This window comes from Conger conger, chromosome 3, assembly GCF_963514075.1.
Source record: "Conger conger chromosome 3, fConCon1.1, whole genome shotgun sequence".
NCBI lineage: Eukaryota > Metazoa > Chordata > Actinopteri > Anguilliformes > Congridae > Conger > Conger conger.
Window position 1 is genome coordinate 55,066,506 of NC_083762.1, and position 14,449 is coordinate 55,080,954.

Consider the following 14,449-nt stretch of genomic DNA (forward strand, 5'->3'; position numbering starts at 1 on the left):
TTATTATGTTTGAAGGTGACAATTTAAATCTCTGTTTGGGGTAAGTTATTCTCCTGGTTGATAGCCAGGTTAGTTTGTAGGGACCAGAGTTACTCAGTCTGCAGGTTCATTTCCATGAGGCCTACCTATTCCCCTCCCATTTCCCCTATCCTTTGTCCTGTTGCAGTCTGACATAGGCCACGTCATAGAAGTGTATTGTCCTTAACTCATTTTGTGACATTTTGCCTTCTGGGTTTTAGGGGAAATCTTATGCATTCAAGGGGCCTTTCCCACCCATGTGGAACCCTCTGGCCTTAATGGACTACAACAACCTATGGAGGAAGATGGATGAAATGGGAATGGAGGTATGTAGATTTTTGAGTAGGCTTTGAGTGTTCCCAGGAGCACATTGGCCTCAAAAATGTAATTGTGAAATGAAAGAAGCACCAGGACTCTTCCTAGAGTTAGCCATCCAACCAAACTGAGTAACCAGGCAAGAACATGACCAAGAACCAAACGGTCACTCTTAACAGAGCTTAAAAAGTCCTCTGCAGAGATGGGAGAACCTGCCGGAAGGACGACCATCTCAGCAGCACTCAATCAATCAGGTCTTTATGGTAGTGGCTAGATGGAAGCCACTCTTGAGTAAAATGCATTTGACAGCCCGCTTGGAGTTTGAGAGCATGAGGGAAAAGATTATCTGATCTGATAAGATAAAAACTTTACTCTTTGGGCAGAACTCCAAGGACTATGGCAGTGCTCATCACTTGGCTAATACAATTCCTACAGTGAAGCATGGTGGTGGCAGCATCATTCTATAGGGGTGCTTCTCAGCAGCAAGGACAGGGAGACTGGTTATAATTCAGAGAAGGATGGATGCAGCCGAATGCACAGTCCCTTGACGAAAACCTGCTCCAGAATGCATGCGACCTCAGACTGTGCCGATGGTTCATCTTTCAGCATGACAGTGACTCAAAACATACAGCCAATGCTGGAGTGGCTTTGGGACAAGTCTCTGACTGAGTGGCCCAGGCAAAGCCCTGACTTAAACGCCATAGAGCATCTGTGGAGAGTCCTGAAGATGGCATTTCACAGATGTTTCCTATCCAATCTAATAGAGCTTGAGAGGATCTGAGAGGTGTCAGGAATGTAATTTATTTGCAGGGAGAATAATGCTTATCTGACTCCATTCATTTCTAATCCTGTAATATGATGATGCTTGTCCAGGTATTAAATACAACTGCTGAACCAGTGAGCTCAAACTAAGGTTACTCCTGATGAGAGAAGATTGAAATATCCTGGGCTGTACCCTTCTATTATTTATGTAAAATAACACTAATACAGTGGGGCTGGTGGTGATACTGGATGGGGGTGATACAATAGCTCACACTCCTGAATTGCATGTGAAAATATTCCATTTGAATATATGTAATATATATATGCCATTTGAATATATGTAATATATGGCTTAATTATAACAGTATGATGTCAGTGATTGGCTGAATGAGTGAATAGCTGACAGTGAGTGTATCTCATGCAGATTCCACGAGAAGCCCCTTGGAAGGCTCCCCATGCGGAAGAATGGGATCAGATGACCATGAAGCAGCTCTTCGACAAGCTATGTTGGACATGGTACCCAGTCAAGCTAGCTCCTGCCTTCTATGTGCTGGTATTTTCACAGCTAGATCCCACCATTTCATGCTAGCTTTTTGGAGTTAACTGCACCACAGACTTCTGTTGCATTTACTTGTTTTCATTTATAACCTTCAACAAATATTGTCAGCTGAGAAGCTATTTTCTTATGGAAAGGGAGGAACTTGTTTGTCCCCATGTGGTGGTGACACCAAAATAGAAAGTGTGTTGCTCTTTCTAAAAAATTCAGCATTTGAGACCATTTTTGCAGTGTCTGTCGAGGACTTGTTCTTCCCATCCCCGCTTTCTTCTCTCCCCAGTGGTGCCCGCCGGTTCGCCACTCTCTTTGTCAATGTGAATGTAACATCTGAACCGCATGAGGTATCCGCTCTCTGGTTCCTGTGGTACATCAAGCAGTGCGGTGGCACCATGAGGATCTTCTCCACCTCCAATGGAGGACAGGTAAGCCAGATATACTGGATAGAGACCACTCAGTGTTTTCCACACATTCCACAACCTTACATTTTATTGAAAAAATAAATATTGAGACGAAACTACCAAACCTGCTCTTAAAACTAAATAAAGCTAAATTTAAATTGAAAGGTCTGTAACTACTTCTGGCAACCGTCACCCATTTTTTCAGTGTTCAACTTTGAGGCTTTATAACTCCAGAGGTGAGCATCACAGAGACTTGATAAATGGCTTAAATGAAGCAAGATTGCGAGAAGGGGCTAATTATCACACTATGTTCACCATTCACCATCACTCACTTCACTCACGTGATTTGTTTGTGTCCACAGGGCATGATGGGATAGCTTTTACAGATAGTATAGAACCAGGACACTGGGTCAGACAATGAAGTCATTGCATTGTTGTATTTAAAACTTAATCACAGCTAGTTTACTTTGTTACTGATGATGAGATTAGTATGAAAAAAGACAGGACTCAGGAGTCTGATGAATGGTAATTGATAGGTCATTCATGTGGGAAGTTAATGTAGAAACAGTTTATTTCCATCTGTGCATCATATTTATGTGTGTGATTCAATCAACAGCTGTAGGAGGAGGTAGATACAGGGTGTGACAGCAGGAATCTGTTTACCACAGATTCCTTTGACTCAGACTTCTATCTTTTCTGCTTCTCATCCTTTCTGGTTGCTGTATTACAGTACACAACAGAGCTTTTAAGCACAAGAGATTTAAGAAGATCAAACTGGAATGATTTGGTTTGGTTAAGGTTTATAATAATAATAATAATAAGAATAATAATTATAATCATCATCATCATAATAATAATAATCAACATCATTTTCGTCATCACCATAATGATGATAAGAATAACTTTCATGTATATAGTAAGGAGGTTCTAACTTATTTTGCACACGTTTTCTTCTGGGCAAGTGTTACAAACATAATAAAGCACACTGGTGCCCTGTTCGGAGGAGAGGTAGGAACTGTAAAGAACATCTATTTGAGAGGGAAAAGTAGATGCCTGGTAGTGACAGTTTCCAGACTGGTGCTTTGGGATTTGCTTTGGCACTGCACGCAGGACTGATTTGTTTGGGTGAAGCCCAGTTTTGTTTGGTGTATTTTTTATTGCAAAGGGATTAAGTGGACCAGAGGGCTGCATCTTTTAATAAACCCTTTTAGAGCAGATCAAGAGGCTTGTCAGAGATGGCAATCTAATATTTTGTGCATTCTCGTTTTTTTTTTTTTTTTAGTTCATTTTGTTCTACTTTACATTTTCACATTTTCACACCTTTTTAATACAACCCACCACAATCTGAACTACTACTTTAAAATGTTGGAAAACAAAAGCATCAGGCTAGGCTGCCTGAAGGCTTGGCTACCATGGGTCAACGACAAGCTTCCTATATCTACATCCGAATCTGTTTCCCAGATGTGGAAGTTGTCTTGCCCTGGTTTTTATCTTATGTCACATTCCTGACATCACACACATTTCTTTGCCTTTTCCCTTTTTTTATGGCACACGTTGTTTTGGGAACGTTGTAATAACAGCATTTTTTATAAGTAGAGCATAGCGCAGTTCTGGCGGCCATGAGGGTCAAGCTACTCCAGCTGAATCAACTGACGGCTCAGCTGCTTAGCGATGTTCGCCTATCACAGTTATTCACATATCAGGGCAGTCTATTTAAATGCCTCTCCTTACTCATTGGCGCTTTCAGAAAATAGTAAAACCGAACAAAGATGTGGAAGCAGTTAAGAGTTAAGAATGCAGAGCTGAATATCTTGTGGGTTTTTAGAATCTATGGTGCATTGTGGCTCGGAGTTGGAGAGGTAGGGGCAAGCTAAGAGAAGCCAGGGCATAGGGACTGAGCTGCCAATGCAAATCAGTCCAATCCACCTTCTCTAATTCAGGTAATCAAACTTTCCCCTGGAGCCTTTCTGTGATCAGTCAGAATCCTGAATGATCACCTGCCATGGAAACGGAATAAGAGGGATTCTGGGTAATTAGAGGACTTTCTCTCTTCCCCCAACAGACCCCTCCCCTCAGATGGACATGATAATGGTAGCTTAGATGATCTCAAGTGGTGGGTTAGAAGCAAGCCTCACACTGTCTTGCTGTGCTTTTCCCAATAGTGCAATAAGCACCACAGCCTTTGCAGATTTTAATGTTTAATCACAGTGATGGTATGCTACAGTTCATGAGTTTCTACACCTTCTCAAGAGGAATTTTAGTTGTGTTTTGACATTTTATCTCAAGGGGCAGTATACAGTTTATGATAAATGGCCTGTGCTTCTGCTGTGGATAAGTAGAAAGTGCCCTGAGGGACTTGTCATCCTGAGCTCTATTTATAGAAAATAATAAAAATACAACATATCATAACGGATGGTCATGATATTGATCAGAATTAGACAATTGCAATAGTAATGAAGAAAACTGCCAAATGCAGTTGACATCTGTGGGTATGTAACTGAATTGCACCTTGCAGGAAGTGAACATAATGATAAGCAAAGCGCATGATTCTGGTGATATCCTCTGCCCTCTGCGCGTGTCCAACCTAATAGGCTAATTCTGTGCGAACACACCACAGAATGACCCAATAGGCTCTTCTGTAGAGTAGAGCAAGGACATCTAATTCCAGTCCTAGAGGGTTGTAGTATGTGCTGGTATTTGGTGTGTTTTATCACATAAGTGATCAATCGATTCAGGACTCCTTCCTGTGCTCAACTGTGTCAGGCTCATTGCTGCAACTCCTGCTATCAGTTAAGGACAGTACAGACAAACATGTACTCTCCACTGAAATGCATGCTGCTCCTGTTCACACCATGGTCCACAAATTGCACTCAGACATGAGTCATTGGAATGAAGCCACATTGTCTTTGGATACAAAGTGTCACACTTCACTTATCACTGGTGAGTGCTTCACACAATCAAACAGCAGTGTAAGCCAACCAGCAGCCCCTAAATGCTTATTTACAGAAAGTCAGGCAGTGGCTAGTGTGCAAATAATTGGTTTCCTATGCCTAGATTGACTGCAAATTGGAAGTTAGCCACTAAACAGACCTGAGTCCTTGAAATTGCTTGTGTACCGTACAGGGTGGCAATACAGTCACTGAGCGGTGATTGGTGGTTTTGGGCAATCGGATGTTACCCTCACGCTCTTCCTCCTGCAAGGTGCTGGTCTTTGTGATCCCCACAGGAGCGGAAATTTGTGGGTGGGTCGGGGCAGATCAGCGAGCACATGGCCAGGAGGCTTGGAGACAGGGTAAAGCTGGAGAGAGCGGTCTACAGCATAGACCAGACTGGCGACGGCGTGGTGGTCAAGACACTCAACCAGGAGACGTACCAAGTAAGATTCCCACCCTCTGACCCTCTTTCCTCACCTCGACCCCAAATGCTGTACTGCTACAGGAGACATGGTGGAGCTCGCAATGAGGAGGCTCTGGGCTCTGAATGGATTTTACAGGGGTTTCCTCCAGGTACTCCGGTTTCCTCCCACCGTCCAAAGACATGTGTAGGGACTACAACTTCCACATTCCCACAGGAAAATTCCGCGACGTCCACCACGAATGACGTCTAACTTGGTTCAGCCAATCCCGTAATGGCGGGAGCAATAAACGGTCCTGTATAAGAGCAAGACACGTTCTTGGGATCTTTTTTCTGCTTCTTCTCTTCGACGCACCCTTTTTGGCCATTCGCTTCAGCTCATCTGCTCCGAGACTCGGACAGAGGCTGAATGCTGCACATCGCACTACCAGGCCTACGGACACACCCAGTTACGCGGTAACTTCGTGGCCTATAGCGAGTGGAAACTGGTGTACGCGGAACGCTACATCAGTTTACCCCTGCAAAGCTCACCAAAGAACAACAGCAACAAACTTTTCCACCCGGAAAAGGGACCAACGAACATCCTTCCAGCAACCGAGCGGACCAGACGACAACGCGCGGCTAAGACGCCCCAGCCTGCGCATCTCTTCGGGACACACATTCACAGCACCATCGCGGCTCCTACAAGGACAGCACGTCTTTTGGATCCAATGCGTATGGACTCAGTAAGAGAACAAACATTCAGGCATAGCCAGTGTTTAGTTTAGTCTTAACTGTTTTTGTGAATCTGTGTTTCCATATTTGCCGTCTTATCATTGGAATGTATTTTGTTAGCTATATATGTACGTGAATTGATTCGCCGTCTTTTGCGCATATATAGAGTAAACTACGCAAGTAGTCTTCTCACAGCTAACAATAACTAACACACCCAGAACTCTAGCTTACCCAAGCTAGCTACTCCCACTTTTACCTTTCCTTTGTTCAAGCGACACGCACGCTTGCGCGCGCCACACACACGCACACACACATACCCAATTAAATTTCCTTACTGACTTCCTGTTAGTTTATCTGTTCTGTGTTTTACGTTTGTTTAATAAATATATTTTATTAAACCCCGGTGTCCGTTTTGGAATCACATAGACATGAGAGCCGAGTTAAAGCAGTCTTTCGAAGAACTTCCAACCTTCAGGTTATCGGTATGTTTAATCATTAATATTGGTTATTTTAATTATTCATTAAAATACTAAATTTGTGGTTAGATATTTCTGATAATAGTAATTTTATGAGACTGATTACTTTTTGCAGTTATACTGCTACACAACGTTTAACTGGCGCCCCGGTTTCGTAGAGAGTAAAATCCCTGCGTTATTTGGCGGCCCGTGCGAGGACCCCTACACATGTATGCTCCAGAGCTCACTTACAAAAGAGATGTCAAACTCGATTTGAGTACCCTGGTTAAATCAATAACAAAGTAAAATACAATTCTGAATCTAGCTGACTCATCATGAGATGTACAGCAGCAAATATAAGAACACCCAGATTGGATGGTCCAATACATTATGGTGAAGGATGCTGGTTTGGGATAATCTAATTAAGTCCCTCCTTCTGTTGTTGAATTTCAGGCCAAATATATCATCATTGCCACAGCACCGGGGCTGAACCTAAAAATGCACTTCAACCCCCCACTACCGCCCATGAGGAATCAGCTTATCCATCGTGTTCCTGTTGGCTCTGTCATCAAGTGCATGGTCTACTACAAGGAGAACTTTTGGAGGAAAAAAGGTAGTTGTCAGTGAAGTATGAAGCCAATCTTTTGTAGCCTTGATACATTTGGCCAGATTTACTTACATGAAACTCACAGCACAAAATGTGGCCTGACAAGTATGTTGGTGCGGTCGCACTCTGCCTGAAATTAATGTCTTATTTACGAAGGCTATGCTCATTACACAATCAGCAAAAGGGACTGCCTACAAACAGCATTTTGGGAGAAACCACAGATTTCTCGCAAAATTTGAGTGCGAGAAGCCCACTCTCTGCCCACTACACAATTTTAAAAGTGATTTGGAACAAGGCAGCGGTGTCAGGTTCAACAGCAGGGGAGAGATAAACAGTGTTGTGGTTTGAGGGTGTTCGTTCGTTCCTCTCTCAACCATTGGAAGTTCGAAATTACCTATTGTACCTTTAACAAGCTACTGTACAGGTCAACATGATAAATTGTGTACTGCCAGACTTTCCCCCTCAGGGTGTGTGCCTGGAGAGATTGATGTTTGTGTGGGCATGTCTGCTCTTGCCGACTGAAAGACCCGTCTCCAGCCCCTGGGGCGCTTCTGTCCCAAGACCCGTATCCGGCCCCCGTGCCGCCTCTGGCTCCTGCTCTGCCTACACTGCAGGCTCTGGCCCAGTCTCAGGCGCCATCTTGAACTCTGGGTCCCTCCAGGTCCAGAAAGAGGGACCTCCATGTTTTTTAGTTGAATGAGCTGTCTGCCCCGTATATACCTGTTTGCCTGGATTTTGACCATTGCCTGTTTGTGGATCACGTTTTGGATCTGCCCTCTCGCAGTAAAGCCTGCCTTTTTCACGTTATTCCTGAGTGTGCTATTGGTTCCCTCTGCCCGATCCTTGACAGGGAAGGTTGTGTCGGAGGTTCCATTACATATTTTATTTCTCCCAGAAGTGCAATTATTTCCGTGGCTGGTTGTTTGTCACAGAAGTCTTATTTTCCCCGTTTATTTTCCACAGTTGTTTTGGCTGTTGTCACATGATCTCTTGGCTGTGAACTTGCACTGAATAAAGACAACGTTTTTGGATTATCCTCTGGTCTGCTTTTGGGTCCTCAGTACCGTACATAACACTCTGTGGCTATGGTATCTAAAAAAGCAACGATTATTTATATGAATCAGGCCTTCAGAGTAGAAGTTGATATTAGCATTCCAGAAGAGGCTATTGAAGAAAACTTGCACCACTTTTGATCCTTATCAAACTCGGGCACAATACTTTCAATACAAGCTGTTGGTCATGTGTGTTTTTCACAAAGTAAGGTGGTTGTATAGTGTGTAGTTTTGCCAGGTTATTGCCCTAGTGTGCTAATATCTGGTTTCTCTATGGTCATGTGCGGTTTTCTCAGGTTTCTGTGCATTGTCATTATTTTTGGTGCTCAGGTTCCAGAATGGTTGTGTGTGGTTTCCTAAGGCTTGTATCTGGTCATGTATGGATTCTCAGGTTACTGTATGGTCATATGCTATTTCTTTCAGATTGTTGTATAGTCATATGTGCTTTTCTTAGGTTACTGTGGAAGCATGGTGATTGAAGAGGAAGAGTCTCCCATTGGCCTGACCCTGGATGACACCAAACCTGATGGAAACTTTCCTGCAATCATGGGGTAAATGATACATTGCAAATGAGGGCAAACGGAGCATTAAACACATGCTGCAAAAATGGCATCATGCTGACTTCACAGTAGCCATGTGATATCACAGTCTAAGGGAACTGAAATGGCCTGTTCCTGTGTTGTAGTTTCATCCTCTCCAGAAAGGCCAGGAAGCTAGTATCACTGACTAAGGAACAAAGGTGAGTCCATCTCCTTTGGCTTCTCTGTACTTCCAGTATCATATAATGAATTGTGCTGGTGGTTGAAAGATTGTAAAAAGGGAGGGGGTCTGAGGGAGGGATTCTGTAGATTTGAGCAAGTGCAATACTGGAGTGGAGCACAGGTGAGAAATGACAAAACAATTAGAGCCCTAAATTGAGTTTCTTACAGAAAATGTATGTGCCGTTTTCTCAGACATGGATTAAGCATAGTCCTGGACAAAAAGAAAAAGGTTGAGGTTGAGGTCTAGGCTTGATCCATGGCTGCTCATGTGCTTGGGTCGGTTTGTTTCTGCTTTGGCTTACAGCGGTTTTTCTGGTTCCCAGATTTTCCATTTCTTTATGAAGGGTTTTTCTTGTCCGTTCACAAGTTGCATTTGACTACAAACGGCAAATTCCTCATACGAGCCGTTAGAAGGTTGTCAAGAGGTCGGGTGAGGTTAGGAAGCCAGGAGGTTGTCAAAAATATGTAAAACATCCTCCACTGCTCACAAAATCTGTCTAGACCAATTGAAAACCCGTATTAATAGAAGGTTTAAGTTATCGCTTTAAAGTAGGCCAACTTTTCAGCACAGTGGTGACATATAATTGCATACTGTCAGAGCATTTGCTCTGCTTGTGGGACTAAAGTGGCATGGAGGCAAGAGTGAGAAAACTGTCACTCTGACATCATTCACATTCACTCCATGAGAAATTAAATGAAAACTGATTGATTGGTGTATTTTGCAACTGATTTCAAGGTAATGAAACTTTTTTGTTCCCTCAGGAAAAGGATGATCTGTGAGATTTACGCACGGGTCCTGGAAACAGAGGAGGCCTTGCACGTATGGGTGTTATCTCTGTAGAAAAATCATGGCACAGCATATTATTAGCGCTCACAGTGGGACCAGCTGATTTTAGAACAGCTTCTTAGCCACTCAGTCAAGCGATTGATCAGATTCCAAATTTGAAATCCCAAATTGGAAAGACAAAAAGGGACAGTGTTAACTGGCTAAATCTTTCAACTTTCGACAAATTTCCAATTGTGTATAATAATATATATAATATATACTGTATATATATGTATATATATATTATAGTGATAATACTATAATAATATATACTGTGTATATATATATATATATATATATATATTATAGTGATAGTGATATATAGGGATTTCCTTGATCACTCCCTACTCCCCAGCTAGACCACTCCGGTCTGCCAGCTCTGGTCGCCTTATGGTTCCCTCTCCACGTGCACCTGGCGGTCGAGCTGCACGTTCACGCCTGTTTTCCGTTCTGGTTCCTCAGTGGTGGAATGACTTGCCTACCACTGTCAGAACAGCAGAATTCCTCCCCCTATTTCGATGCAGACTCAAAACCCACATTTTCAAACTCTACCTTAGTCCTCCCTCCTGATTTCCCCTGCCCCTCCTTTCTGATATCCCTCTCCTTGTCTAACCCCCCCCCCCAAAAAATAAAATAAATAAAAATAATAATTTTTACTTATGATGACGACTATGTTTAGAACAGCATTTCATGTGTATTTTGCTAGTTCTGGATGTGATGCTTTGACTTATGGTAGAACCTATGCACTTGTAAGTCGCTTTGGATTAAAAGCGTCTGCCAAATGACTAAAATGTAAAATGTAAATATAATTAAAAACTGATTTCTTTGGAGGTTGATTTTACATGTAAAAGTAAATAGTAAAACCTGCTCAAGACTATCTCTCTCTCTCTCTTTCTCTTCTCTCTGCAGCCTGCACATTATGAGGAGAAGAACTGGTGTGAAGAACAGTACTCTGGGGGCTGCTACACTGCATACTATCCCCCCGGCATCCTCACACAGTACGGAAAGTGAGTTCAACCTGCTTTATTAATGAGCCAGGCTGCTACATGCTGTCAGGCACATTCATTGTATAGTCCTGTTCAATTTATAGCTTTCATTTGGCTATAGGTTTGCATGGCCCTGTCCACAGTTGGATATTCTGTTCAATAATTTGAATTCTGCAATACAGGTCAGACCTGTGTCAGATACTTTTTTTCCTTAATTTAATTTAACACTTTAGCTTCTGAAAAAAAAAAGAAAAAAAAAGAAACTGTAAACTAGCCATGAAAATGTATCTTGATTAGTCTTTCAAGATTCAGTTATCTGAAGGAATTTTGCCATTGTTTGCCATGAGTCCATTGTTGTTTGTTCCTTGTCTGCATCTATAGAGCTTTTGTAATGTCCAGTCCTAATAATTAACAGATGACATAGTTGCTTCCTCTAATAAGGGCATATTGCTTCTTTTGTATGGAAAATGATGGTTGACCCAGTTCTGCTACAAATTATGTCTGGTGATACCACCCTGTTACATCCTACCCTTGGTGACCACCCTTTTGCACATGTCCTTTGACCTCTGACCTCAGGGTTCTGCGGGAGCCATTGGGTAAACTGTACTTTGCAGGCACTGAGACAGCTACTGAGTGGAGCGGGTACATGGAAGGGGCAGTGCAGGCGGGCGAGAGGGCTGCCCGAGAGGTGAGAGGTCACACCGCAACACACTGATTGGCTGACTAGGTAGCCAAACTAAACAGTCCTTTCATTGTCTTATTTCGCAAATGGGCATCCTTTCACATAGTAAATACTACTGACTCCCACTGCACCGTTAAGATGAAAGCAAGCTGCAGGCTGTGAAAGAGGTGAGAGATCATGCCACAACACTCTGATTGACTGCCTTGGCACACTCACAACATCCATTTGTAATAGTCCTACATGGTCTCTGAGAGCAAACAATCTTGCGTAGTATAAATTTACACGTTGGACCACAGGGGTCAAAGCCACATGCTGTGAACACAGTATGACAGCTTATTCTCTGAAACACTTGCCTGCTTTGTGCCTTTCAGATTCTCTATACAATGGGCCAAATCAGCCAGGCTGAAGTCTGGCAAACAGAGCCCGAGTCGCTGGTGAGTCTATGGCTGTTTGTCACTATTTGGCACCCTGACCTCCTTGATTAATCGGCTGAGATGGCATTCATGATGTAAAAAGGGCTCAGCATCTTGCACTGTAATACAGACACTGTATATAAAGCACGGTAACTGTTGGGACACCTTGTGTTATTTATTCTCAGCCAGGAAAAGTAACTGCTGTCAACTGTAATCAGCCAGTAGCAAGAGTATCTCTGTTAGCATTCATTCATTAGGGGGCAGCCTGTAATAAAAGGCTAAGGTATGTGACTGGGATCTGGAAAGTTAGATGGTTCAAGCCCCGGTGTAGCCACAATAAGATCCACACAGCTGTTGGGCCCTTGAGCAAGGTCCTTAACCCCACATTGCTCCAGGGAGGATTGTCCCCTGCTTTGTCTAATCAACTGTAAGTCGCTTTGGATAAAACTGTTGGCGAAGTGACTAATTCAAATTCATGTAAATAGCAAAAGTGACCTTGGTAGCACCACTGGAAATAGCAAGAGTGACCCTATTAACTGCCATGGAAATAGCAAGAAAGCAGTTCCAGTGAAGAATAGTATAGACTATGTTTAAAGGGAAACTGTGTATATAGTGCGTTTCGCTAGGAAGTAACTGCTTGCTGTATGCCATTTCCAGGATGTCCCAGCACTACCCTTTGTCACCTCATTTTGGGAGAGGAATCTGCCATCTGTCCCAGGGTTTTTGAAGTTCATGAGTCTGACCTCCTTCCTAGCAGTGGCCACTGTGTTTGGCTTCATGGCCCACAAGAAAGGCCTCCTTCTCCGGATCTGAAAGTTGCACCCATCTACTGCTGACCTTCACCAGCAAGACTCTGCCTTCCCCTTACAATCTCCTTATCAGTTATAAAGCTGGCTGGGAAGGGGAAAGATTAAGACCTACTGTACATTAATCATAACAGCCTACAGGAAACAAGCACATCCGTAGCTCCACAATGTTAGGTCACACTTAGGATACATTCATCATTGCAGAAGTTGTTCAGAAAAGGAAACTTTGTGCAAGTAAGAAAGGGTTTCGCATCAAATGAATCAAATCTACCGAACTGAACCAATGAGGGACTAATGTGAATAGGCCAGGCCAGAATCATTCCATCCACTGTCTGTATTTTACAAAATGCAACTTAAATCGACTATTCAAACAATTGTAATGCACTACTCACAAGTCAGTGATTCACTATTCCAATCCTATCCATTTTAGGTGCTGTATTCTTGTGTGACTGACATGACAAGTCATGAGGCAATAAGGTGCAACATATCTGAGAAATTCTTATACTATGTCTATGTTCGTGAAGACTGGAAAAATGAAAACACATTTTCTCCTCTCAATGATGCTTTATATTGGTGAAGCAAATTATACTGTATTTAAAGTCTTAGTTTCATGGCTGATGCTAATGAAAGCATTTTGAATGTAATAACTGATATATTTGATCAAATCTTTGCATAGTACTACCTACACTTGAATATGTATTTAAATGTATTTTATTGTATGAATACAAATATGTCAATGTTGGCTCTTTATAAAAGTATATAATTCGCACCTGTGACATCAGAAACCACAGATTGAAATAGATTTTTACTTTCCTTTAAAATAGCGTTTCCTGTAATTAAACTCTCAAATTTGACTCTCGGGTGCATTTCCCGAGCAATGACAAAAGTCACTGCTTAACCACCACAGCACGATGGAGCATTATAGAAACTACCAACATAGCCACGGACCTCAAAACCATAGTGTATAGGTTGCAAATGGGCCCCACCATTGTTAGACTACAATGCTTTTAGGAAGTGCTCCCCTGGTCAGGAGTGGACATTAGGATGCAGAGTTATTTTCTCACCAGTAGATGGCGCATAGTCCATTCACACTCTTCAAATCCTGCCAAATGGCATTTTCTGCCGCACACCATTACGTCATTGTTATTGCGGTGGAAATGGTGGAAATAAGGGGAAGTATTTGTCCATGATTTATTTTTCAGTGCAACATACAAGCTTTTTGTATTGGTGATTTGTTTTACATTTTGTATCAGATAATGCTATTAAGCTAGATAATGCAATTAAAATAATTATACATAATTCTGGTCTATGAAAAGGGAACTCAAAATGCAAATAATTCAGCTCTGTTGTCCTGTTGTTATGCTGTTGTGTTATAAAAAATAAAAGATTTTCCCATCAAAAAAGAAAAGAGTTGATATATACAGTACTATTTAACAGTGAGTAAACAATGTTGTTGTTTTTTTAAATTTCTGTTATATATGAAAATTCCATTGATTTAGGGTATTTATGGAGGTGTGTATATTGTCATTAGATAAATATATTATGGAATAAATAAGTGGAAATGTGTCAAATGAATCTCTATGGAAACTAACAGGATTGTTGTCTTTCGAAAGACAAGTGCTGTACAGTCTGTGAATGAAGTTTGAGTGACAGGCAGGGGTTTGTACCCTGTGATGTCACCCTGTGCTCTCTCACTCTTACGCACATCCCCCCTGCTTTTATGGGACCCTAGGCACAGAACTGG

At 42.2% G+C, this 14,449-nt stretch overlaps 1 protein-coding gene across 1 annotated transcript in view; it reads left to right on the forward strand.

Annotated features, from left to right (window-relative positions):
- LOC133124441 (amine oxidase [flavin-containing]-like) overlaps window positions 1-14,107 on the forward strand; it is a 34,054-nt gene extending 19,947 nt beyond the window's left edge. The window contains exons 4-15 of the mRNA XM_061235659.1: window positions 240-344; window positions 1,520-1,611; window positions 1,932-2,073; window positions 5,276-5,425; window positions 7,026-7,185; window positions 8,686-8,782; window positions 8,917-8,970; window positions 9,755-9,812; window positions 10,728-10,825; window positions 11,381-11,492; window positions 11,858-11,920; window positions 12,557-14,107. Coding sequence (XP_061091643.1) covers window positions 240-344; window positions 1,520-1,611; window positions 1,932-2,073; window positions 5,276-5,425; window positions 7,026-7,185; window positions 8,686-8,782; window positions 8,917-8,970; window positions 9,755-9,812; window positions 10,728-10,825; window positions 11,381-11,492; window positions 11,858-11,920; window positions 12,557-12,712 — 1,287 coding nt within the window. The 3' untranslated portion in view covers window positions 12,713-14,107. The remainder of the gene's footprint in view (window positions 1-239; window positions 345-1,519; window positions 1,612-1,931; window positions 2,074-5,275; window positions 5,426-7,025; window positions 7,186-8,685; window positions 8,783-8,916; window positions 8,971-9,754; window positions 9,813-10,727; window positions 10,826-11,380; window positions 11,493-11,857; window positions 11,921-12,556) is intronic.
- Window positions 14,108-14,449: the final 342 nt, after the last annotated feature.